This window comes from Oncorhynchus nerka, linkage group LG8 (assembly GCF_034236695.1).
Source record: "Oncorhynchus nerka isolate Pitt River linkage group LG8, Oner_Uvic_2.0, whole genome shotgun sequence".
Lineage (NCBI taxonomy): Eukaryota > Metazoa > Chordata > Actinopteri > Salmoniformes > Salmonidae > Oncorhynchus > Oncorhynchus nerka.
In genome coordinates this window covers 2291992-2318349 of record NC_088403.1, presented here as the reverse complement: position 1 = coordinate 2318349, position 26358 = coordinate 2291992, and the positions used below count along the sequence as shown (strand labels likewise).

Below are 26358 nucleotides of genomic sequence, written 5' to 3'. Positions count from 1 at the left end.
TACCTAGCCTTATGGGACTGAGGTGTCCTTCTACCTAGCCTTATGTTGGCTGATGGGACTGAGGTGTCCTTCTACCTAGCCTTGTGTTGGCTGATTGAACTGAGGTGTCCTTCTACCTAGCCTTATGTTGGCTGATGGGACTGAGGTGTCCTTCTACCTAGCCTTATGTTGGCTGATGGGACTGAGGTGTCCTTCTACCTAGCCTTATGTTGGCTGATGGGTCTGAGGTGTCCTTCTACCTAGCCTTATGTTGGCTGATGGGACTCAGGTGTCCTTCTACCTAGCCTTATGTTGGCTGATGGGTCTGAGGTGTCCTTCTACCTAGCCTTATGTTGGCTGATGGGACTGAGGTGTCCTTCTACCTAGCCTTATGTTGGCTGATTTGAACTGAGGTGTCCTTCTACCTAGCCTTATGTTGGCTGATGGGACTGAGGTGTCCTTCTACCTAGCCTTGTGTTGGCTGATTGAACTGAGGTGTCCTTCTACCTTGCCTTATGTTGGCGGATGGGACTGAGGTGTCCTTCTACCTTGCCTTATGTTGGCTGATGGGACTGAGGTGTCCTTCTACCTAGCCTTATGTTGGCTGATGGGACTGAGGTGTCCTTAGCCTAGCCTGATACAAGATAGCCTGGGCACCTGGATGTGTTTAGAGATGATACAAGATAGCCTGGCCCCCTGGATGTGTTTAGAGATGATACAAGATAGCCTGGGTCCCGGATCTGTTTAGAGATGATACAAGATAGCCTGGGTCCCGGATCTGTTTAGAGATGATACAAGATAGCCTGGCCCCCATATCTGTTTAGAGATGATACAAGATAGCCTGGCCCTCCAGGATCTGTTTGTGCTCTCACCAACTCCATTTGTCATTGTCATGAGTTGTCATAACAACACCATCAGACAGGTACCCAGGCTAGATAAAAGACAGGTTGTAACAATGTATGTACTGACAACAACAAAAATATATATTTTATGTCCAGTTATAGGCCAATAGAAGAAGCACTGAACCACTAAGGGCTTTCTTTCTTGGATCTAGAAAACGTGTTAAAAGAGACCAAGACTAACTCTGACTGACTCCATTTTGATTTGTTAAAATGGTATTTATATTTAACAGATACTACGCTTCTGTTTCCAGCATGAACGTTTTCTTGAACCCATTAAATGGGACTTTCTATTTGAGGCTTGTGCCCATAGGGCTCTGGTCAGAAGTAGTGCACTATGTAGGGAATAGGTGTGCTATTTGGGACAAAAAAATTCTTGATTCCCAAAATAGTGTACAGGAAAACAGAAACTGGTTATTGTTTACAGAAAGACAATTCTACGTGTAGAATGTTGTGTATATCTGAAATATGGACACGATCACTTTTTATTGTCCTGTACAACCAGATATAAGGAAGTGATGTCAGAACTAAATATATAGATTATGCCGTACAAACCCATTGGCTGATTCATTGACTCCAGGTTTGTTCATCATTTCAAACAGGAAATCAGGAAAAACTTTTATAGACAATAGTGTTATAACAATATGAAAAGACGACGCTGAACAACTAACGTGTTTATGATCCAGAGTATATGATTAACACCTGTTTTCTAGAACGTTCTCTCCCGCATTTTATTGCAGAAGCCAGAGTATTTAATGGTTTAGGTAGAGAGCCTGTTGTAGCCTGGCCAGTGCCACCAGTGGACTGTCGCTGTCCTCTCCTACAGGGTAGTGGACAGAAGAGTCCTGCTGGTAGGAGCTCCTGGAGATATAGCCCAGGTCTGACCCACTGACGGGTCTCTTCTCCTGGGCAGCAGGCTTCATCACCTCCCCACCCTCCTCCATCTCTACCGGCTGGGAGTGGGTTATCTCTGGCAGGGGAGGGAGGTACTGAATCTGACGATCCATCGGTACAGGTGGGGTAACCTGGATGGAGCTGAAGGACAGACGTGATTGGCCCATCTTGACAGGAAGTGATAGGTCCATCTCTCCACGCGGTTGTGATAGGTAGCCGTTCTCTGTGGACACAGAGGTGATTTCTGGGATAGCACTGAGACCACAGAGTGACAGCTGGAGAGACATGAGTTGTTCCAGGGTGTCAACAGAGGGTTGACAAGAAGGACTGTATGCCTCCTCCTCTTCCTCGTTCTCTAGAGGGCAACGGTCTGCTGTTCCCCACCTCTCCTGTAGGTGGAGACAGTTCTCTCTGGCCAAGGGTGGCTCACTCGGGAGAAGATCTGCCAACCCGCAGGGTTGACTCTCCAGGGCATTGGGGTGCAGATCAGAGATAAGTCCCCCGGGTGGGGCCTCAACGACTGGGTATGACGGGTACACCTGGTGGCTGTCAGAGTTGACCCTTGGAAGAAGCTCCAGCACACACGTCCCGTGACCTGGAAGAAGACCACTTTATTAATACCTCCCAGACAGACATTTCTTCTGTTGTACCAAACCCCTTTAGCCTGGGCACCAGTCTGTTTGTGCTATTATTCCACTCCCCTCTGATAACCTTACCTTCCAGTTTCACTTCAGGAGTCGAGACCTGGACTCCCTGGTTGTCTTCATTGATCTCTACATCATAGCTGGAGATTGGAGGCCCCTTCCTGTATTCTGGAACACACTCTAGAACAGGAGGCTCCTTCCTGTTTTCTGGAACACACTCTAGGACAGGTGGCCCCTTCCTGTATTCTGGAACACACTCTAGAACAGGTGGCCCATTCCTGTATTCTGGAACAAACTCTAGAACAGGTGGCCCATTCCTGTATTCTGGAACAAACTCTAGAACAGGTGGCCCATTCCTGAACTCTGGAACAAACTCTAGAACAGGTGGCCCATTCCTGAACTCTGGAACAAACTCTAGAACAGGTGGCCCATTCCTGTATTCTGGAACAAACTCTAGAACAGGCGCGACCGGCTTTTCCAGTAGAGCGTCATACTCTGTTACTGCGAACACTTCCTCCTCTGCGTTGATGTCAACACACTCCTGTTCAAACCAGTCTGGGTTCTCTAACTGGAACGCCTGGAAGGCTTCGATGGCGTCACGCAGATCCCTCCCCGATGGACATTTGAAGTACTCTTCCACTCCGATCCCCTCGATGTGGCTGACCTGATTTGAATTAAATCATTCATTTTATTTGACACGTTCAAAATATACTGAACACAAAAAATATAAACGCAACAACTTTGAAGATTTTACTGAGTTACAGTCAATGGAAATACATTTATTGGGCCATAATCTGTGGATTTCACATGACTGGGCAGGGGCAGAGCCGTGGGTGGGGGGCATAGGCCCACCCAATTGGCAGCCAGGCCCAGTTAATCAGGAACCAGGCCCACCCACTTGGCAGCCAGGCCCACCCACGTGGCAGCCAGGCCCACCCACTAAGGAGCCAGGCCAACCCACTTGGCAACCATGCCCACCCACTAAGGAGCCAGGCCCACCCACTTGGCAGCCAGACCCACCCACTAAGGAGCCAGGCCCAGTTAATCAGGAGCCAGGCCCACCCAATTGGCAGCCAGGCCCACCCACTAAGGAGCCAGGCCCACCCACTAAGGAGCCAGGCCCACCCACTTGGCAGCCAGGCCCATCCACTAAGGAGCCAGGCCCACCCACTTGGCAGCCAGACCCACCCACTTAGGAGCAAGGCCCAGTTAATCAGGAGCCAGGCCCACCCACTTGGCAGCCAGGCCCACCCACTAAGGAGCCAGGCCCACCCACTAAGGAGCCAGGCCCACCCACTTGGCAGCCAGGCCCATCCACTAAGGAGCCAGGCCCAGTTAATCAGGAGCCAGGCCCACCCACTTGGCAGCCAGGCCCACCCACTAAGGAGCCAGGCCAACCCACTTGGCAGCCATGCCCACCCACTAAGGAGCCAGGCCCACCCACTTGGCAGCCAGGCCCATCCACTAAGGAGCCAGGCCCATCCACTAAGGAGCCAGGCCCACCCACTAAGGAGCCAGGCCCACCCACTAAGGAGCCAGGCCCACCCACTAAGGAGCCAGGCCCATCCACTAAGGAGCCAGGCCCACCCACTAAGGAGCCAGGCCCACCCACTAAGGAGCCAGGCCCACCCACTAAGGGGCAGCCAGGCCCACCCACTAAGGAGCCAGGCCCACCCACTAAGGAGCCAGGCCCATCCACTAAGGAGCCAGGCCCACCCACTAAGGAGCCAAGGCCCACCCACTCAAGGAGCCAGGCCCATCCACTAAGGAGCCAGGCCCACCCACTAAGGAGCCAGGCCCACCCACTAAGGAGCCAGGCCCAGGCAGCCAGGCCCACCCACTAAGGTAGCCAGGCCCACCCACTTGGCAGCCAGGCCCACCCACTAAGCCCACCCAGAGCCAGGCCCACCCACTAAGGAGCCAGGCCCATCCACTAAGGAGCCAGGCCCACCCACTAAGTAGCCAGGCCCACCCACTAGCCAGTCCACTAAGGAGCCAGGCCCATCCACTAAGGAGCCAGGCCCATCCACTAAGGAGCCAGGCCCACCCACTAAGGAGCCAGGCCCATCCACTAAGGAGCCAGGCCCACCCACTAAGGAGCCAGGCCCATCCACTAAGGAGCCAGGCCCACCCACTAAGGAGCCAGGCCCATCCACTAAGGAGCCAGGCCCACCCACTAAGGAGCCAGGCCCATCCACTAAGGAGCCAGGCCCATCCACTAAGGAGCCAGGCCCATCCACTAAGGAGCCAGGCCCACCCACTAAGTAGCCAGGCCCAGTTAATCAGAATGTGTTTTTCCCCCGACAAAAGGGCTTTATTACAGACAGAAATATTCCTCAGCACATTTTTAAAGTGGCCCTTTTATTGTCCCCAGCACAAGGTGCACCTGTGTAATGATCATGCTGTTTAATCAGCTTCTTGATATGCCACACCTGTCAGGTAGATGGATTATCTTGGCAAAAGAGAATATGCTCACTAACAGGGTTGTAAAACAAATTTGTGAACAACAGAAAAAAAGAATGAAAAATATATATATATATATATTGGTGTGGTACATAAACAGCTTCCTCAGACATGAGAGTTTTGGTACAATAATACATTCAACATAATGGAGAAGCTAGCATCTTATTTCCACTGTGGGCCTCACTACTACTAGTGAGGCATTCAACATAACGGAGAAGCTAGCATCTTATTTCCACTGTGGGCCTCACTGCTACTAGTGATGCATTCAACATAACGGAGAAGCTAGCATCTTATTTCCACTGTGGGCCTCACTGCTACTAGTGAGGCATTCAACATAACGGAGAAGCTAGCATCTTATTTCCACTGTGGGCCTCACTGCTACTAGTAAAACAAATTTGCTGAACAACAGAGCATTCAACTTATAACTGTGGGCCTCAGAAGCAAGCATCTTATTTCCACTGTGGGCCTCACTGCTACTAGTGAGGCATTCAACATAACGGAGAAGCTAGCATCTTATTTCCACTGTGGGCCTCACTGCTACTAGTGAGGCATTCAACATAACGGAGAAGCTAGCATCTTATTTCCACTGTGGGCCTCACTGCTACTAGTGATGCATTCAACATAACGGAGAAGCTAGCATCTTATTTCCACTGTGGGCCTCACTGCTACTAGTGATGCATTCAACATAACGGAGAAGCTAGCATCTTATTTCCACTGTGGGCCTCACTGCTACTAGTGAGGCATTCAACATAACGGAGAAGCTAGCATCTTATTTCCACTGTGGGCCTCACTGCTACTAGTGAGGCATTCAACATAACGGAGAAGCTAGCATCTTATTTCCACTGTGGGCCTCACTGCTACTAGTGAGGCATTCAACATAACGGAGAAGCTAGCATCTTATTTCCACTGTGGGCCTCACTGCTACTAGTGATGCATTCAACATAACGGAGAAGCTAGCATCTTATTTCCACTGTGGGCCTCACTGCTACTAGTGATGCATTCAACATAACGGAGAAGCTAGCACTGTGGGCCTCTTATTTCCACTGTGGGCTAGCATCTTATTTCCACTGTGGGCCTCACTGCTACTAGTGAGGCATTCAACATAACGGAGAAGCTAGCATCTTATTTCCACTGTGGGCCTCACTGCTACTAGTGAGGCATTCAACATAACGGAGAAGCTAGCATCTTATTTCCACTGTGGGCCTCACTGCTACTAGTGAGGCATTCAACATAACGGAGAAGCTAGCATCTTATTTCCACTGTGGGCCTCACTGCTACTAGTGAGGCATTCAACATAACGGAGAAGCTAGCATCTTATTTCCACTGTGGGCCTCACTGCTACTAGTGAGGCATTCAACATAACGGAGAAGCTAGCATCTTATTTCCACTGGGCCTCACTGCTACTAGTGAGGCATTCAACATAACGGAGAAGCTAGCACCTTATTTCCACTGTGGGCCTCACTGCTACTAGTGATGCATTCAACATAACGGAGAAGCTAGCACCTTATTTCCACTGTGGGCCTCACTGCTACTAGTGATGCATTCAACATAACGGAGAAGCTAGCACCTTATTTCCACTGTGGGCCTCACTGCTACTAGTGAGGCATTCAACATAACGGAGAAGCTAGCACCTTATTTCCACTGTGGGCCTCACTGCTACTAGTGATGCATTCAACATAACGGAGAAGCTAGCACCTTATTTCCACTGTGGGCCTCACTGCTACTAGTGAGGCATTCAACATAACGGAGAAGCTAGCACCTTATTTCCACTGTGGGCCTCACTGCTACTAGTGATGCATTCAACATAACGGAGAAGCTAGCATCTTATTTCCACTGTGGGCCTCACTGCTACTAGTGAGGCATTCAACATAACGGAGAAGCTAGCACCTTATTTCCACTGTGGGCCTCACTGCTACTAGTGATGCATTCAACATAACGGAGAAGCTAGCATCTTATTTCCACTGTGGGCCTCACTGCTACTAGTGAGGCATTCAACATAACGGAGAAGCTAGCATCTTATTTCCACTGTGGGCCTCACTGCTACTAGTGAGGCATTCAACATAACGGAGAAGCTAGCATCTTATTTCCACTGTGGGCCTCACTGCTACTAGTGATGCATTCAACATAACGGAGAAGCTAGCATCTTATTTCCACTGTGGGCCTCACTGCTACTAGTGAGGCATTCAACATAACGGAGAAGCTAGCATCTTATTTCCACTGTGGGCCTCACTGCTACTAGTGAGGCATTCAACATAACGGAGAAGCTAGCATCTTATTTCCACTGTGGGCCTCACTGCTACTAGTGATGCATTCAACATAACGGAGAAGCTAGCATCTTATTTCCACTGTGGGCCTCACTGCTACTAGTGAGGCATTCAACATAACGGAGAAGCTAGCATCTTATTTCCACTGTGGGCCTCACTGCTACTAGTGAGGCATTCAACATAACGGAGAAGCTAGCATCTTATTTCCACTGTGGGCCTCACTGCTACTAGTGATGCATTCAACATAACGGAGAAGCTAGCATCTTATTTCCACTGTGGGCCTCACTGCTACTAGTGAGGCATTCAACATAACGGAGAAGCTAGCATCTTATTTCCACTGTGGGCCTCACTGCTACTAGTGATGCATTCAACATAACGGAGAAGCTAGCATCTTATTTCCACTGTGGGCCTCACTGCTACTAGTGAGGCATTCAACATAACGGAGAAGCTAGCATCTTATTTCCACTGTGGGCCTCACTGCTACTAGTGATGCATTCAACATAACGGAGAAGCTAGCACCTTATTTCCACTGTGGGCCTCACTGCTACTAGTGAGGCATTCAACATAACGGAGAAGCTAGCATCTTATTTCCACTGTGGGCCTCACTGCTACTAGTGATGCATTCAACATAACGGAGAAGCTAGCACCTTATTTCCACTGTGGGCCTCACTGCTACTAGTGAGGCATTCAACATAACGGAGAAGCTAGCACCTTATTTCCACTGTGGGCCTCACTGCTACTAGTGATGCATTCAACATAACGGAGAAGCTAGCACCTTATTTCCACTGTGGGCCTCACTGCTACTAGTGATGCATTCAACATAACGGAGAAGCTAGCACCTTATTTCCACTGTGGGCCTCACTGCTACTAGTGAGGCATTCAACATAACGGAGAAGCTAGCACCTTATTTCCACTGTGGGCCTCACTGCTACTAGTGATGCATTCAACATAACGGAGAAGCTAGCATCTTATTTCCACTGTGGGCCTCACTGCTACTAGTGATGCATTCAACATAACGGAGAAGCTAGCACCTTATTTCCACTGTGGGCCTCACTGCTACTAGTGAGGCATTCAACATAACGGAGAAGCTAGCACCTTATTTCCACTGTGGGCCTCACTGCTACTAGTGAGGCATTCAACATAACGGAGAAGCTAGCACCTTATTTCCACTGTGGGCCTCACTGCTACTAGTGAGGCATTCAACATAACGGAGAAGCTAGCACCTTATTTCCACTGTGGGCCTCACTGCTACTAGTGATGCATTCAACATAACGGAGAAGCTAGCACCTTATTTCCACTGTGGGCCTCACTGCTACTAGTGAGGCACCGATATGACATTTTTGGCCGGTAACCTCTATTTTCCTTGCCAAACAAACCCTGATACTAGCTATTTATTTTCATGAACTGAAGTTCAATTTCAATAGGTGAACAACAAGCAGCTTCCTTGCTAATACTTACACACAAGGATCCCTAAATCAACAGGGTTAAGTATCTAGCTACAGTTGAAGTCAGTTGTTTACATACACTTAGGTTGGAGTCATTAAAACCACTCCACAAATTTCTTGTTAACAAACTATAGTTTTGGCAAGTCGGTTAGGACATCTACTTTGTGCATGACACAAGTCATTTTTCCAACAATTGTTTACAGACAGATTATTTCACTTATAATGATCTGTATCACAATTCCATTGGGTCAGAAGTTTACATACATTAAGTTGACTGTGCCTTAAAACAGCTTGGAAAATTCCAGAAAATGATGTCATGGCTTTAGAAGCTTCTGATAGGCTGATTGACATCATTTGAGTCAATTGGAGGTGTACCTGTGGATGTATATTAAGGCCTATCTTCAAACTCAGTGCCTCTTTGCTTGACACCATGGGACAATCAAAAGAGCAATTAATGAAAATGGCTGCAGTTTCTACTGGTCATTGTTTTCAGGCTGGTTGTATTGGTGCTAGCTAGGTACCAAGCTAAAGCTAACTAGGTACCAAGCTAAAGCTAACTAGGTACCAAGCTAAAGCTAACTAGGTACCAAGCTAAAGCTAACTAGGTACCAAGCTAAAGCTAGCTAGGTACCAAGCTAAAGCTAGCTAGGTACCAAGCTAAAGCTAACTAGGTACCAAGCTAAAGCTAGCTAGGTACCAAGCTAAAGCTAGCTAGGTACCAAGCTAAAGCTAGCTAGGTCGAACAAATTATGCTTTATTACCAACGCGGTCTTGTAAACACATCGTTCGTGGCCGGTGGATGTTTTCAGACTTCTTTGTACAGCTTTGACAGAGCTACTGTATCTTTTTGACACTCAAAGACCCAAACGGCGTTCCGTAGTATGTCATGAAGCTAATAGCAGTGACACTATTATTGTGTAGTGGTGGCGCTTGGCTTGAACGTGCAAATTCAGAACACACAACATTCTATAATAGAACTGTGTTATTTAACGTGTCCTATAGTGTTATTTGACTGGTGTCTTTTTTTTTTGACACGCAAAGACCCAAACTCTTTCAAATGGCTGCTGGACTTGTTGACGGCTCGATCCACACAGCAGACATTGTGGACGAGGTTAGGGATGCTGTGTTGAACGTGTAGCGTAACATTTTACGTGACGTCATTACGTCATGTACCTACGTTACTTCGTTCTATAGTTACGTTATATACAGGTACGTTATATACAGGTACGTTATATACAGGTACGTTATATACAGGTACGTTATATACAGGTACGTTATATACAGGTACGTTGTATACAGGTACGTTGTATACAGGTACGTTATATACAGGTACAGGTACGTTATACAGGTTATACAGTATACGTTATATACACGTTATATACGTTGTATACAGGTACGTTATATACAGGTACGTTGTATACAGGTACGTTGTATACAGGTACGTTATATACAGGTACGTTGTATACAGGTACGTTATATACAGGTACGTTATATACAGGTACGCACGTCAGCTATGACATCCATTTTTTAACATCGACGTTAAACTAGACATCGGGCCGAAACAGATGTCGTCATTTTTTTAGCTAATATCGTCCGATTCCGATGTGTTCACCGATATATCGTGCATCCTCCAACTATTACCTTTAGAAAGCTGGGACCAGACTGGCCGTACCTGTCCCATACACTAGGGTACAGAACAACAGACCAGGCAGGAAGCATAGGGAGATCCCATCAACAAACTGACCTGTCCCGGTGCGTACTTCTCCTGGTCCAGGATCCTGAAGCAGAGCTCCTCAAAGTGCTTCATCAGCTTGTACTTCACAGCGATGTCGAAGACAGACGGCACGTCTCGCTCGCTGCCGACCTCGTCGAAGTAGGCCACCATGTACTTCCCCAGCGCGGCGGCCTGCTGCATGTCGGGCAGGAAGAGGTTGAGGGCCGGCGTCAGCATGTCGTCAATGGGCGACCGGAGGTCCTCTCTTAACGTCACACGTCTCTGGCCACACATCGCCCTCCACTTGGCCTGGACGCCACGAGAACAGAGGACCAGGATCTTGTCTGATGATTTGTTGACCTGTAGGAAAGAAGCAGATAGAGAGGGAGAGGAGAGAAGAGAAGAGAAGAGAGGAGAGGGGGAGGAGAGAAGAGAAGAGGAGAGAGGGGGAGGAGAGGACAAGAGAGGAGAGGAGGGAAGAGAAGAGGAGAGAGGGGGAGGAGAGGAGAGGAGAGAGGAGAGGAGGAAGAGAAGAGAGGAGAGGAGAGGAGAGAAGAGAAGAGGAGAGAGGGGGAGGAGAGGACAAGGAGAGAAGGGAGGAGAGGAGAGAAGAGAGAGGGGAGGAGAGGAGAGAATAAGAGGAGAGAGAGAAGAGAAGAGGAGAAAGGGGGAGGAGAGGAGAGAATAAAAGGAGAGGAGAGGAGAGAAGAGAGGGGGAGAAGACAAGAAAAGAAAAAAGAGGAGAAGAGAAGAAGAAAAGAGGGGGAGAGAAAAGAGGAGAAGGCAAAAGAAGAGGAGAGGAGAAAATAGGAGGAGAGGAGAGAAGTGGAGAAAATAAAAGAAGAGAAGAGAGGGGAGGGGAGAGGAGAGGAGAGAAGAGAAAAAGAGAGGGGAGGGGAGAGGAGAGAAGAGAAGAGGGGAGAGGGGAGAGGAGAGGAGAGGAGAGGAGAGGAGAGGAGAGGAGAGGGAGGAGAGAGGGAGAGACAGATTCATCAATCTATCCATCTGTGGAAACAGATTTCTTTCCTTGCTAAAGAGAACAATGATACAGGGTCTGAAACCAACAACACTTTTACTTCCTAACCGTCTAGTCCTCTTCTCTACTGGGCCTGTATGTATAAAGCGTTTCAGAGTAGGACAACAGATCTAGGAGCAGTTTATAGCCTTTTAGACTATAGTGATGGATATTACATGAACAAGGGACACCTGATCCTAGATCAGCACTCCTGGTGTCTACCCGCCTGTTGTCTCTGCCACTCCAGCCAGGGTAGTCTCCCCACAGTGCCCAGCCAGGTTGTGTCCAGAAGGTCCAACACAACCTCAGTTCCACACTTGGCCTGGAGGAAGGCACAGAGCTTCAGCACTATCTTCCTGTAGAGAGGATGGTCCTGAGAGTAGATCACCAACACCTTGGGAGGAACCCTGGGCAGATGAGGAGTCTGGGCCTCTGGCTCTACAGCTGGGGGATAGGGGCCTGGTGGGACTGAAGGAGAGACAGAGAGGGAAGGAGGGGAGGGAAAGAGAGATGGAGGTAGGGAGGGAGAGAGAGAGGGAAGGGAGGGAGAGACAGAGAGATGGAGGTAGGGAGGGAGAGAGAGAGAGAGAGAGGGAAGGAGGGGAGGGAAAGAGAGATGGAGGTAGGGAGGGAGAGAGAGAGGGAAGGGAGGGAGAGACAGAGAGATGGAGGTAGGGAGGGAGAGAGAGAGAGAGGGAAGGAGGGGAGGGAGGGACAAAGAGAGAGATGGAGGTAGGGAGCGAGAGAGAGAGGGAAGGAGGGGAGGGAAAGAGAGATGGAGGTAGGGAGGGGAGAGAGAGAGAGGGAAGGAGGGAGGGAAAGAGAGATGGAGGTAGGGAGGGAGAGAGAGAGGGAAGGGAGGGAGAGACAGAGAGATGGAGGTAGGGAGGGAGAGAGAGAGAGGGAAGGAGGGGAGGGAGGGACAGAGAGAGATGGAGGTAGGGAGCGAGAGAGAGAGGGAAGGAGGGGAGGGAAAGAGAGATGGAGGTAGGGAGGGAGAGAGAGAGAGAGGGAAGGGAGGGAGAGACAGAGAGATGGAGGTAGGGAGGAGAGAGAGAGAGAGGGAAGGAGGGGAGGGAAAGAGAGATGGAGGTAGGGGAGGGAGAGAGAGAGGGAAGGGAGGGAGAGACAGAGAGATGGAGGTAGGGAGGGAGAGAGAGAGATAAAGAGAAGGAGGGGAGGGAAGGGAAAAGAGACAGAGACAGAGAGGGAAGGAGGGGAGGGAAAGAGAGATGGAGGTAGGGAGGGAGAGAGAGAGGGAAGGGAGGGAGAGACAGAGAGATGGAGGTAGGGAACCAGAGAGAGAGAGAGAGGGAAGGAGGGGAGGGAAAGAGAGATGGAGGTAGGGAGGGAGAGAGAGAGAGAGGGAAGGAGGGGAGGGAAAGAGAGATGGAGGTAGGGAGGGAGAGAGAGAGGGAAGGGAGGGAGAGACAGAGAGATGGAGGTAGGGAGGGAGAGAGAGAGAGAGGGAAGGAGGGGAGGGAGGGACAGAGAGAGAGATGGAGGTAGGGAGGGAGCGAGAGAGGGAAGGGAGGGAGAGACAGAGAAAGACAGAGAGGGAAGGAGGGGAGGGAAAGAGAGAGAGGTGGAGGTAGGGAGGGAGAGAGAGAGGGAAGGGAGGGAGAGATGGAGAGACAGAGAGGGAAGGAGGGGAGGGAAAGAGAGAGAGATGGAGGGAGAGAGAGAGGGAAGGGAGGGAGAGATGGAGAGACAGAGAGGGAAGGAGGGGAGGGGAGGGAAAGAGAGAGAGGTGGAGGTGGAGGTAGGGAGGGAGCGAGAGAGGGAAGGGAGGGAGAGACAGAGAGACAGAGAGGGAAGGAGGGGAGGGAAAGAGAGAGAGATAGAGGTAGGGAGGGAGCGAGAGAGGGAAGGGAGAGAGAGACGGAGAGACAGAGAGGGAAGGAGGGGAGGGAAAGAGAGAGAGATGGAGGTAGGGAGGGAGCGAGAGAGGGAAGGGAGGGAGAGACAGAGAGGGAAGGAGGGGAGGGAAAGAGAGAGATAGAGGTAGGGAGGGAGAGAGAGAGGGGAAGGGAGGGAGGGAGAGACAGAGAAAGACAGAGAGGGAAGGAGGGGAGGGTTAAGAGAGAGATGGAGGGAGAGAGAGAGAGAGGGAAGGGAGAGAGAGAGAGAGAAGGGAGGGAGAAGAGGAGAAATAGAGATAAAGAGAATAATGAGAAAATGAAAAAAGAGAACAAGAAGATAGCAATAAAAGTATCAACTTAGAAAGATGAAACTATGAAACAGGAAGTCAGATGGATGCTCCTCCTCTCCTCCCACGGACCATTTAGTCCCAAAATCCATCCTCATTTCTTAACCATCATATTCTGCTAATGTCTTAATTAATGTCATATTTGTTACACATATGCATACATGGCTTCATTTTATACATGCCTTCATTTCTGAACAGCCAAAGTCAAATAGAGACTTGTCAAAATAACTTGTTTGTCAATAAGGAGCACCGAATAACCGATTTCCAATACATTTTGAGTGAGAGATAATAAGTGAGAGATAATAAGTGAGAGATAATAAGTGAGCGATAATAAGTGAGAGATAATAAGTGAGAGATAATAAGTGAGAGATAATAAGTGAGAGATAATAAGTGAGAGATAATAATTATCTTTAATAAGTGAGAGATCTTAATGAGAGATAATAAGTGAGAGATAATATTGAGAGATAATAAGTGAGAGATAATAAGTGAACGATAAAATGAGCGATAATCATTTGTCCCGAGAGATAATAAGTGAGAGATAATAAGTGAGATAATAATGAGAGATAATACATGAGAGATAATAAGTGAGAGATAATAAGTGAGTGATATTAAGTGAGAGATAATAAGTGAGCGATAATAAGTGAGAGATAATAAGTGAGCGATAATAAGTGAGCGAAAATAAGTGAGCGATAATAAGTGAGCGATAATAAGTGAGAGATAATAAGTGAGCAGATAATAAGTGAGCGATAATAAGTGAGCGATAATAAGTGAGCGATATTAAGTGGGCGATAATAAGTGGGCGATAATAAGTGAGAGATAATAAGTGAGAGATAATAAGTGAGAGATAATAAGTGAGCGATAATAAGTGAGAGATAATAAGTGAGAGATAATAAGTGAGCGATGATAAGTGAGAGATCATACATGAGCGATATTAAGTGAGAGATAATAAGTGAGAGATAATAAGTGAGAGATAATAAGTTAGAGATAATAAGTGAGTGAGATAATAAGTGAGAGATAATAAATCGATAATAAGTGAGCGATAATAAGTGAGAGATAATAAGTGAGAGATCATAAGTGAGAGATAATAAGTGAGAGATAATAAGTTAGAGATAATAAGTGTCTCTCAGATAATAAGTGAGAGATAATGAAAGTGAGAGATAATAAATGAGAGATAATAATGAGCGATAATAAGTGAGCGATAATAAGTGAGAGATAATAAGTGAGAGATAATAAGTGAGCGAGGGGATAAGTGAGAGATAATAAGTTAGAGATAATAATAGAGATGAGTGATAATACGTGAGAGATAATAAGTGAGAGATAATAAATGAGCGATAAAGGAGCGAGAGAGGAATGGGAAAGTGAGAGATAATAAGTGAGAGATAATAAGTTAGAGATAATAAGTGAGCGATAATAAGTGAGAGATAATAAGTGAGAGATAATAAATGAGAGATAATAAATGAGCGATAATAAGTGAGCGATAATAAGTGAGAGATTATAAGTGAGAGATAATAAGTGAGCGATAATAAGTGAGCGATAATAAGTGAGAGATAATAAGTGAGCGATAATTAGTGAGAGATAATAAGTGAGAGATAATAAGTGAGAGATAATACGTGAGAGATAATAAGTGAGAGATATTAAGCGAGACATAATAAGTGAGAGATAATAAGTGAGAGATAATAAGTGAGCGATAAAAAGTGAGATAATAAGTGAGAGATATTAAGTGAGCGATAAAAAATGAGATAATAAGTGAGAGATAATAAGTGAGAGATAATAAGTAAGGCATCTCTCCTCAACTCACCTTTCTTTCTCCGTGTCCGTAGTTGACAGACGAGACAACAGACCATTCCACCGACCAGCAGTACCACCGCGGCTGCTGCGGCTGTGTAGACTTTAGGAGATGAAGAATCTCCCAGTAACACGGTTGGAGAGGTCTCTGAAATCACATCAGCATGTTGTTAGTGGAGAACATGAAATCTATCCTATTTTTTACCATGTAATATAATAGACTTGTGGATGAACCTACCACATATGTTAAACGTTTTCCTTCTTCGTACACAGTCGTTGTTGCAACGGCTAAAAAACGGATGGATCTAGTAGGACGAAAACGAAGCTTTTACTAGGCCACTATCAGGTACACAGAACAGGTCAACAACATAAACGTCTAGCGTTGCTGAACGCGGCCGAGCTATTTGACGGAAACACAAGTAGGTTGTAAAGTTGTAAAGGAGGACTTACCTCCACATCAAAATAGCAACAGGTCTGGGGCCACTTCTCCAGGTCAAACACTACAGTCAGCCATGTCTGGTTGGTCTTAAAGGAAAAAGATAAGATATGAACTCCCTTATCTTTCTACTTGATCTCTACATCATAGACTACAGGTACACAGTGCCTTGGGAAAGTATTCAGACCCCTTCTCTATTTCCACATTTTGTTATGTTGCAGCCTTATTCTAAAATGGATTGAATCATTTGTCCCTCAGTCTAAACACAATATCCCCATAATGACATCACAATACCCCATAATGACATCACAACACCCCATAGTTACAGCCTTATTCTAAAATGGATTCAATTAAATATTTTTTAAAAATCTCAGCCTACACACAATAACCCATAATGACAAAGCAAAAACATGGTTTTAGGAATTTTGGCAAATGTATTACAAATAAAACACAGAAATACTTTATTTATATAAGGATTCAGACCCTTTACTATGAGACTGTAAAATTAGTTCAGGTGCATCCTGTTTCCATTGATCATCCTTGAGATGTTTGTACAACTTGATTGGAGTCCACATGTGGTAAATTCAATTGATTGGACATATATTTGGAAAGACGCACCTGTCTATATAAGGTTCCACAGTTGACAGTGCATGTCAGAGCAAAAACCAAGCCATGAGGTCCCAAGAACACAGTGGCCTCCATCATTCTTAAATGAAAGAAGTTTGGAACCACCAAGACTCTTCCTAGAGCTGGTCGCCCAGCCTAACTGAGCAATCGGGGGAGAAGGGCCTTGGTCAGGGAGGTGATCAAGAACCTGATGTTCACTCTGAAGGAGCTCCTGAGTTCCTCTGTAGAAATGGGAGAACCTTCCGGAAGGACACCCATCTCTGCAGCACTCCACCAATCAGGCCATTATGGTAGAGTAGCCAGACGGAAGCCACTCCTCACTAAAAGGCACATGACAGCCAGCTTGGTCTAACGGTCTCTCAGACCATAAGAATCAAGATTCTCCGGTCTGATGAAACCTGACACCATCCCTACAGTGAAGCATGGTGGTGGCAGCATCATGCTGTGGGAATGCTTTTCAGCGGCAGGGACTGGGACTAGTCAGGATCGAGGGAAAGATGAACGGAGCAAAGTACAGAGAGAATCTTGATGAAAACCTGCTCCAGAGCGCTCAGGATCTCAGACTGGGGAGAAGGTTCACCTTCCAACAGGACAACGACCCTAAGCACACAGTCAAGACAACACAGGAGTGGCTTTGGGACAAGTGTCTGAATGTCCTTGAGTGGACCAACCAGAGCTTAGACTTGAACCCGATCGAACATCTCTGGAGAGACCTGATAATAGCCGTGCACTCCCCATCTAACTTGACAGAGCTTGAGAGGATCTGCAGAGAATAATGGTAGAAAGTCCCCAAATACAGGATTGCCAAGCTTGTAGCGTCATACCCAAGAAGAATCGATGCTGTCATCGCTAGCAAAGATGCTTCAACAAAATACTGAATACTTATGTAAATGTGATATTTCCAGGCTTTTTTTTTTAAACACAATTTCTAGAAAACTGTTTTTGCTTTTTCATTATGGCGTATTGTGATGTCATTATGGGATATTGTGATGTCATTATGGCGTATTGTGATGTCATTATGGGATATTGTGATGTCATTATGGGGTATTGTGATGTCATTATGGGGTATTGTGATGTCATTATGGCGTATTGTGATGTCATTATGGGGTATTGTGATGTCATTATGGGGTATTGTGATGTCATTATGGGGTATTGTGATGTCATTATGGGGTATTGTGATGTCATTATGATGTCATTATGGGGTATTGTGATGTCATTATGGGGACCTGATGTCATTATTGTATTGTGATGTCATTATGGGGTATTGGATGTCATTATGGGGTATTGATGTCATTATGGCGTATTGTGATGTCATTATTATGATGTCATTATGGCGTATTGTGATGTCATTATGGGGTATTGTGATGTCATTATGGCGTATTGTGATGTCATTATGGGGTATTGTGATGTCATTATGGGCTATTGTGATGTCATTATGGGGTATTGTGTGTAGATTGATGAGTAAAAAAACAATGTAATCCATTTTAGAATAAGGCTGTAACGTAACAACATGTGTAAAAAGGTCAAGGTCAATACTTTCTGAACGCTCTGTACGTGTGAAGGAGATTAGAATGTGGGGCAGAACCACAGCGATGAAGTGTGACACAGGATGTGCAGTGTCTCTCTTTGAAAACCTAAATGTTCTAGGTCAAACCACTGCAAGGGACAACAGCACGTCTCCTGCGGCAAGGTAGCCTAGTGGTTAGAGCGTTGGACTAGTAACCGGAATGGTTGCAAGTTCAAACCCCCGAGCTGACAAGGTACAAATCTGTCGTTCTGCCCCTGAACAGGCAGCAGTTGTGATACAGCCCGGGATCGAACCATGGTGTGCAGTGACGCCTCTAGCACTGAGATGTAGTGCCTTAGACCGCTGCACCACTCGGGAGGACTAATTAGTTAAAGGGAACCTACATATTGACTTCATAAGGCATTCATAAGCCCTTCATAACATTAATAACCATACCATGTCTGTGTCCTGCCATTGTCTGTTGCTGGAGCACAGTAGTGAGACTCTGTAGTTGTGTGAGTGCTGGTCTGTACTGAACCCAACAGTGAGCGTGGTTCTGCCTCGTGGTCCAGTAGACCGCTCCAGCGTAGTGTTAGGTCTCCACAGACTCCCTTCACACAGCAACAAAGGAACCATGTCAGCACTGAGTAGCAGCATCCTGGAATGTTCTACTACTGGAACGTTCTACTACTGGAACGTTCTACTACTGGAACGTTCAACTACTGGAACGTTCTACTACTGGAATGTTCTACTACTGGAACGTTCTACTACTGGAACGTTCTACTACTGGAACATTCTACTACAGGAACGTTCTACTACAGGAACGTTCTACTACTGGAACGTTCTACTACTGGAACGTTCTACTACTGGAACGTTCTACTACAGGAACGTTCTACTACAGGAACGTTCTACTACTGGAACGTTCTACTACTGGAACGTTCTACTACTGGAATGTTCTACTACAGGAATGTTCTACTACTGGAATGTTCTACTACAGGAATGGTCTACTACTGGAATGTTCTACGACTGAAATGTTCTACTACTGGAACGTTCTACTACTGGAACGTTCTACTACTGGAACGTTCTACTACTGGAATGTTCTACTACTGGAATGTTCTACTACTGGAACGTTCTACTACTGAATTCTACTATTTATTTAAGGATGTTAATTCTACCACAGGAACGTTCTACTACAGGAACGTTTGGTTACTGGAACGTTCTACTACTGGAACATTCTACTACAGGAACGTTCTACTACTGGAACGTTCTACTACTGGAATGTTCTACTACTGGAATGTTCTACTACAGGAATGTTCTACTACTGGAATGTTCTACTACAGGAATGGTCTACTACTGGAATGTTCTACGATGATCCTCACCACTTGATTGGTCACTCACCACTTCATATAATATAACAGTAATGTGATTGGTCACTCACCACTTCACATAATATAACAGTAATGTGATTGGTCAATCACCACTTCACATAATATAACAGTAATGTGATTGGTCACTCATATAATATAACAGTAATGTGATTGGTCACCTCTTATAGAATATTAGATTTTATTATTATTGTCTATTTATTTTATTTATTTATATATAAAAGTATTGAGGAGTTCCTGCAACTAAGTAATATAACAGTAATGTGATTGGTCACCCAAAATGATATAATATAACAGTAATGTGATTGGTCACTCACCGCTCTCCAAACACACCTTGCTCCTCTGAATCTTGGGATCTTTACAATCTAAGGTTAAATAACATCTATTACCTCACTGTACATGAATTAAATTTTGAACATGAATTAAATTTTGAACATGAATTAAATTTTGAACATGAATTAAATTTTGAACATGAATTCAATTTTGAACATAAACGTTATAAAAAAGTATGTTTCAGGTATTGAATGAAAAGCTGTTTTCTGCCAATCCGATGTGCAGTAGGAACAGACAGTAGACTACTGGACAAAGTCTCCACACTGTGTTTTACTAATCTCACCAAAATGTACGGTTCTCACCGGGCACAGTGATATGTTTATCGATGTTGTAACCAGAGTGTTTCAGGTTGGGTTTGGGGAGGTTGGAGACTGAGACAATGTATGACAGGCCGGGTTCAACCACCACTCGATCCAGGGAGAAAGACCACTGAGAGAAAATAGAGAGTCTGTTTACTACGGTGAGTCACGTAAGAATGGAGATTTACCGTTAAATTGATCACTTGTAATGCCGTCCTACCTTTTCATATGCTGGGTTACGCATGGACATCTTGTCGAAGAATTCATACCGGACACACAGATTCTGGTTTGTGGCTTCCTTCAAAACATGAAGCTCTGTTCCTTTCAGGGAACTAATGCTTCCTGATGAGAAGAAGAAGGAGGAGAAGAAGATGAAGGTGAAGAAGAAGGTGAAGGAGAAGAAGAAGGTGAAGAAGGTGAAGAAGAAGAAGGTAAAGAAGAAAGTGAAGAAGGTGAAGAAGAGTAAGAAGGTGAAGAAGGTGAAGAAGAGTAAGAAGGTGAAGAAGGTGAGGAAGGTAAAGAAGAAGGTGAAGAAGGAGAAGAAGAAGGTGAAGAAGGAGAAGAAGAGTAAGAAGGTGAAGAAGGTGAGGAAGAGTAAGAAGGTGAAGAAGAGTAAGAAGGTGAAGAAGGTGAAGAAGGTGAAGAAGAGTAAGAAGGTGAAGAAGGTAAAGAATAAGGTGAAGAAGGAGAAGAAGAGTAAGAAGGTGAAGAAGGTGAAGGAGAAGAAGGTGAAGAAGAGTAAGAAGGTGAAGAAGGTGAAGAAGGTGAATAAGAGTAAGAAGGTGAAGAAGAAGGTGAAGAAGGAGAAGGTGAAGAAGAAGGAGAAGAAGAAACGTAAAAGTCACAAAGTGCTGATATACTTCTAGTGCTCCTCTCCACTTATTACACATGTAACAAACTGCACCCTATGGCTTAGCGAGCTTTAATAGAGAGGCGAGGTCATGTCACATTGTGATAGTGGCCAGTCAACCCAAACTGCACCCTATGGCTTAGCGAGCTTTAATAGAGAGGCGAGGTCATGTCACATTGTGATAGTGGCCAGTCAACCCAAACTGCACCCTATGGCTTAGCGAGCTTTAATAGAGAGGCGAGGTCATGTCACATTGTGATAGTGGCCAGTCAACCCAAACTGCACCCTATGGCTTAGCGAGCTTTAATAGAGAGGCGAGGTCATGTCACATTGTGATAGTGGCCAGTCAACCCACCGTCATCCTGAGCATTCCATCGGGCCACTAAAACAGGCACCAGGTGTCCCTCCTCATCTTTTCTAGTGTCCAGCTCCACCTCTAGGTTCACTGGGCTGCTAGGAGTGTAGCGCCAAGGCTTCAACCACCCAGGATCCAGGCAGTTATCTATGGAGGGGAGGGGAGGGGAGGGGAGGTGGAGTAGGGAGAGGGGAGGGAAGGAGAGAAGAGGAGATGGGAGAGGAGAGGAGGGGGAGAGGGGAGGAGATGGAAGGGGGAGAGGGGAGGAGATGGAAGGGGGAGAGGGGAGGAGATGGAAGGGGGAGAGGGGAGGAGATGGAAGGGGGAGAGGGGAGGAGATGGGAGGGGAGTCGGGAGGGAAGGAGAGAAGAGGAGATAGGAGGGGAGGGGGAGAGGGGAGGAGATGGGAGAGGAGGGGAGGGGGAGAGGGGAGGAGATGGAAGGGGGAGAGGGGAGGAGATGGGAGGGGAGTCGGGAGGGAAGGAGAGAAGAGGAGATAGGAGGGGAGGGGGAGAGGGGAGGAGATGGGAGAGGAGGGGGAGGGGGAGAGGGGAGGAGATGGAAGGGGGAGAGGGGAGGAGATGGAAGGGGGAGAGGGGAGGAGATGGGAGGGGGAGAGGGGAGGAGATGGAAGGGGAGGCGGGAGGGAATGAGAGAAGAGGAGATAGGGGGAGAGGGAGGAGATGGGAGGGGAGGGGGAGAGGGAAGGAGATGGGAGGGGAGGGGGAGAGGGGAGGGAAGGAAGGAGAGAAGAGGAGATGGGAGGGGAGGAGGGAGAGGGAGGAGATGGAAGGGGAGGGGGAGGAGATGGGAGGGGAGGGGGAGAGGGAAGGAGATGGGAGGGGAGGGGGAGAGGGGAGGGAAGGAGAGAAGAGGAGATGGGAGGGGAGGGGAGGGGGAGAGGGGAGGAGATGGGAGGGGAGGGGGAGGGGAGGAGATGGGAGGGGGAGAGGGAGGAGATGGAAGGGGAGGGGGAGAGGGGAGGGGAGGAGAGAAGAGGAGATGGGAGGGGAGAGGGGAGAGGGAGGGGGAGAGGGGAGGAGATGGGATGGGAGGAGAGAAGAGGGGAGGAGAGAAGGGGGAGGAGAGAAGAGGAGATGGGAGGGGAGGAGAGAAGAGGAGATGGGAGGGGAGACGAGGAGATTGGAGGGAGGGGTGGAGATGGGAGTGGAGGGGGGGAGGAGAGAAGAGGAGATGGGAGGGGGAGGAGATGGGAGGGGAGGGGGAGAGGGGAGGAGATGGAAGGGGAGGGGAGAGGGGAGGAGATGGGAGGAGAGTAGAGGAGATGGAAGGGGAGGGGGAGAGGGGAGGAGATGGGAGTGGAGGGGGAGAGGGGAGGAGAGAAGAGGAGATGGGAGGGGAGGGGGAGGGGATGGGAGGGGGAGAGGGGAGGAGATGGAAGGGGAGGGGGAGAGGGGAGGAGAAGGGAGGAGAGAAGAGGAGATGGAAGGGGAGGGGAGCAGAGCGGAGGGGGAGGGGAGCAGAGCGGAGGGGAGCAGAGCGGAGGGGGAGGGGAGCAGAGTGTAGGGGGAGAGGGGAGAAGAGGAGATGGGAGGGGAGGTGAGGAGGAGAGGAGGGGAGGAGCAGAGCGGAGGGGAGAGGGGAGGAGATGGGAGGGAGGAGGGGAGTGGAGGGCATTTTAATCCAATATGTCTACTTTGAACAGAAATGTTTTCCATCTTTATTACACTTATTGATGAAGGAAGTGATCGACTATCACATCATAAAGGAACCAGGCAACCGTGATCCCAGCTGGTCTGAACACAATAACCACACAACACTGTGTGGACCAATAGTAACAGTCTACGGTACGTTTAGAGATACTACTCACTGATGTTGGCTTCGCATCTCAAACCCTGCACAAAAAGAGGAATGCACACAGGCACATGAGCAAATGAAAACCATAGAACAAGAAACAACAACTTAGAATGTACGATGGGACTAATCGTATATTTCTGTTAAGTCTGGCGCAAACCTGACTTCTCTCTGTTTTAGATATATTTCCACACTATGAGGTGGGAATAATATTGTGAAATTGTGAAAATGATGATAATGCCCATTTAGTATAAAGAGCTGTTTGAAAAGCCTTCCTGAAATGGCTGCCCGTTTTAACGGGATGGAGTGTTGGCCTGCCAGGTGGTAAACTAGTTCATAAAAGACCACTGGAAATGTTGGCCTGCCCAGTGACATCACAAGGCTGTAAAGTGACATCACAAGGCCTGCCCAGTGACATCACAAGGCCTGCCCAGTGACATCACAAGGCCTGCCCAGTGACATCACAAGGCCTGCCCAGTGACATCACAAGGCCTGCCCAGGACATGACATCACATGGCCTGCCCAGTGACATCACAAGGCCTGCCCAGTGACATCACAAGGGCCCAGTGACCCAGTGACATCACAAGGGCCAGTGACCCAGTGACATCACAAGGCCTGCCCAGTGACATCACAAGGCCTGCCCAGTGACATCACAAGGCCTGCCCAGTGACATCACAAGGCCTGCCCAGTGACATCACAAGGCCTGCCCAGTGACATCACAAGGCTGTAAAGTGACATCACAAGGCCTGCCCAGTGACATCACAAGGCCTGCCCAGTGACATCACAAGGCCTGCCCAGTGACATCACAAGGCCTGCCCAGTGACATCACAATCACAAGGCCTGCCCAGTGACATCACAAGGCCTGCCCAGTGACATCACAAGGGCCAGTGACATCCAGGCCTGCCCAGTGACATCACAAGGCCTGCCCAGTGACATCACATGGCCTGCCCAGTGACATCACAAGGCCTGCCCAGTGACATCACAAGGCCTGCCCAGTGACATCACAAGGCCTGCCCAGTGACATCACAAGGCCTGCCCAGTGACATCACAAGGCCTGCCCAGTGACATCACAAGCCCAGTGACATCCTGCCTGCCCAGTGACATCACAAGGCCTGCCCAGTGACATCACAAGGCCTGCCCAGTGACATCACAAGGCCTGCCCAGTGACATCACAAGGCCTGCCCAGTGACATCACAAGGCCTGCCCAGTGACATCACAAGGCCTGCCCAGTGACATCACAAGGCCTGCCCAGTGACATCACAAGGCCTGCCCAGTGACATCAGGCCTGCCCAGTGACATCACAAGGCCTGCCCAGTGACATCACAAGGCCTGCCCAGTGACATCACAAGGCCTGCCCAGTGACATCACAAGGCCTGCCCAGTGACATCACAAGGCCTGCCCAGTGACATCACAAGGCCTGCCCAGTGACATCACAAGGCCTGCCCAGTGACATCACAAGGCCTGCCCAGTGACATCACAAGGCCTGCCCAGTGACATCACAAGGCCTGCCCAGTGACATCACAAGGCCTGCCCAGTGACATCACAAGGCCTGCCCAGTGACATCACAAGGCCTGCCCAGTGACATCACAAGGCCTGCCCAGTGACATCACAAGGCCTGCCCAGTGACATCACAAGGCCTGCCCAGTGACATCACAAGGCCTGCCCAGTGACATCACAGGCCAGTGACATCACAAGGCCCAGTGCCTGCCCAGTGACATCACAAGGCCTGCCCAGTGACATCACAAGGCCTGCCCAGTGACATCACAAGGCCTGCCCAGTGACATCACAAGGCCTGCCCAGTGACATCACAAGGCCTGCCCAGTGACATCACAAGGCCTGCCCAGTGACATCACAAGGCCTGCCCAGTGACATCACAAGGCCTGCCCAGTGACATCACAAGGCCTGCCCAGTGACAGGCCTGCCCAGTGACATCACAAGGCCTGCCCAGTGACATCACAAGGCCTGCCCAGTGACATCACAAGGCCTGCCCAGTGACATCACAAGGCCTGCCCAGTGACATCACAAGGCCTGCCCAGTGAGGCCTGCCCAGTGACATCACAAGGCCTGCCCAGTGACATCACAAGGCCTGCCCAGTGACATCACAAGGCCTGCCCAGTGACATCACAAGGCCTGCCCAGTGACATCACAAGGCCTGCCCAGTGACATCACAAGGCCTGCCCAGTGACATCACAAGGCCTGCCCAGTGACCACAAGGCCCAGTGACATCACAAGGCCTGCCCAGTGACATCACAAGGCCTGCCCAGTGACATCACAAGGCCTGCCCAGTGACATCACAAGGCCTGCCCAGTGTGAGGCCTGCCCAGTGACATCACAAGGCCTGCCCAGTGACATCACAAGGCCTGCCCAGTGACATCACAAGGCCTGCCCAGTGACATCACAAGGCCTGCCCAGTGACATCACAAGGCCTGCCCAGTGACATCACAAGGCCTGCCCAGTGACATCACAAGGCCTGCCCAGTGACATCACAAGGCCTGCCCAGTGACATCACAAGGCTGTAAATTAGATTATTATTATTTTTTAAACAGCTGCATTTGTCCTTTAATAGTTTTATATATAGTTATCTAGTTATGATTTACAAATAAATGTACTTGCTGAGATTAGTGGTATTTTTTTTGGTTAATATGACAATTTCAAAGAATGATAGAATGAGTAGTCATCTCTTTTGATAAGACATTTATCTTATCATGATCAAGTAAATTAGTAGCCTGAGGCATAATTCAAGTCAGCCTGATGGACGGATTATAGATACGGCAATTACATGTTGTATTTTTTATGTCACTTTTATTTAACTAAGCAAGTCAGTTAATTAAGAACAAATTCTTATTTACAATAACGTCCTACCCCGGCCACGACTCTGGGACCATTGTGCGCCGCACTACGGTACTCCCAATCACCGCCGGATGTACTGATGCAAATGCACTGAGAGAGTTTGACTCTTTTGCCGAATACATTTTTAAAAGTCAGTCGTCATTTACCTCTTGAGTACAGTTTAGTGTGGGCCATTCCAAAATCCGTAGACTTGATGAAGTAGAGACAAACGCCAACAACAATCCCACCGTGAGAAGTAACTTCATTTTCGTTAGGTCAAAAGCAAGTAGCTTTCCTTCCGCGAATCATTTTCACAGCTCAAAAACAACAACACATTTCCAATTGTCATTGGGAATCATAAATGTAGCGCACACGTCACGATTGAAACAAAGGAAAAACTATCTCTAAATGTGCAAACGCGCATTTACTGTATAATACAGTAGGCTATACTTAGACAGACAATAAATTAGATGCCATTCACACGAGGAGTCCACGAAATGTCTCATGAAGGTAAATCCCCAGAACTACCCGTGAAGGAAGGTCGGTACGACGTCTAAATGGTTAGCTTACTGTAACTTCCTGGTGGTTATGCAAATGAAAAGAACACCTGA

General features: G+C 47.8%; 2 protein-coding genes across 2 annotated transcripts in view; both read right to left on the bottom strand.

Annotated features, from left to right (window-relative positions):
- The window catches only part of rergla (RERG/RAS-like a), a 342144-nt gene that overhangs the window by 245071 nt on the left and 70715 nt on the right, over positions 1 to 26358 (bottom strand). The window lies entirely within an intron of this gene.
- On the bottom strand, positions 1323 to 26348 carry il17ra1a (interleukin 17 receptor A1a). The gene is made up of 14 exons (XM_065021229.1): positions 25915 to 26348; positions 22935 to 22959; positions 21104 to 21250; positions 20119 to 20240; positions 19902 to 20028; positions 19584 to 19631; positions 18338 to 18492; positions 15762 to 15836; positions 15550 to 15616; positions 15325 to 15459; positions 11544 to 11785; positions 10333 to 10662; positions 2489 to 3080; positions 1323 to 2367 (listed from the first exon to the last, which is right to left on the bottom strand). Exons 1-14 carry the CDS (start codon positions 26011 to 26013, stop codon positions 1631 to 1633), a joined length of 2901 nt encoding a protein of 966 aa, XP_064877301.1. The 5' UTR covers positions 26014 to 26348; the 3' UTR covers positions 1323 to 1630.

Bases quoted from the DNA above. Each gene is read 5' to 3' on its own strand.
- il17ra1a (XM_065021229.1), bottom strand. From the start codon at position 26,013: ATGAAGTTACTTCTCACGGTGGGATTGTTGTTGGCGTTTGTCTCTACT. The intron at 21,251-22,934 runs GTGAGTAGTATC...TCCCCTCCATAG, and splicing joins GAGATGCGAAGCCAACATCA to ATAACTGCCTGGATCCTGGG. The intron at 18,493-19,583 runs GTGAGTGACCAA...TGCTGTGTGAAG, and splicing joins CAAGGTGTGTTTGGAGAGCG to GGAGTCTGTGGAGACCTAAC.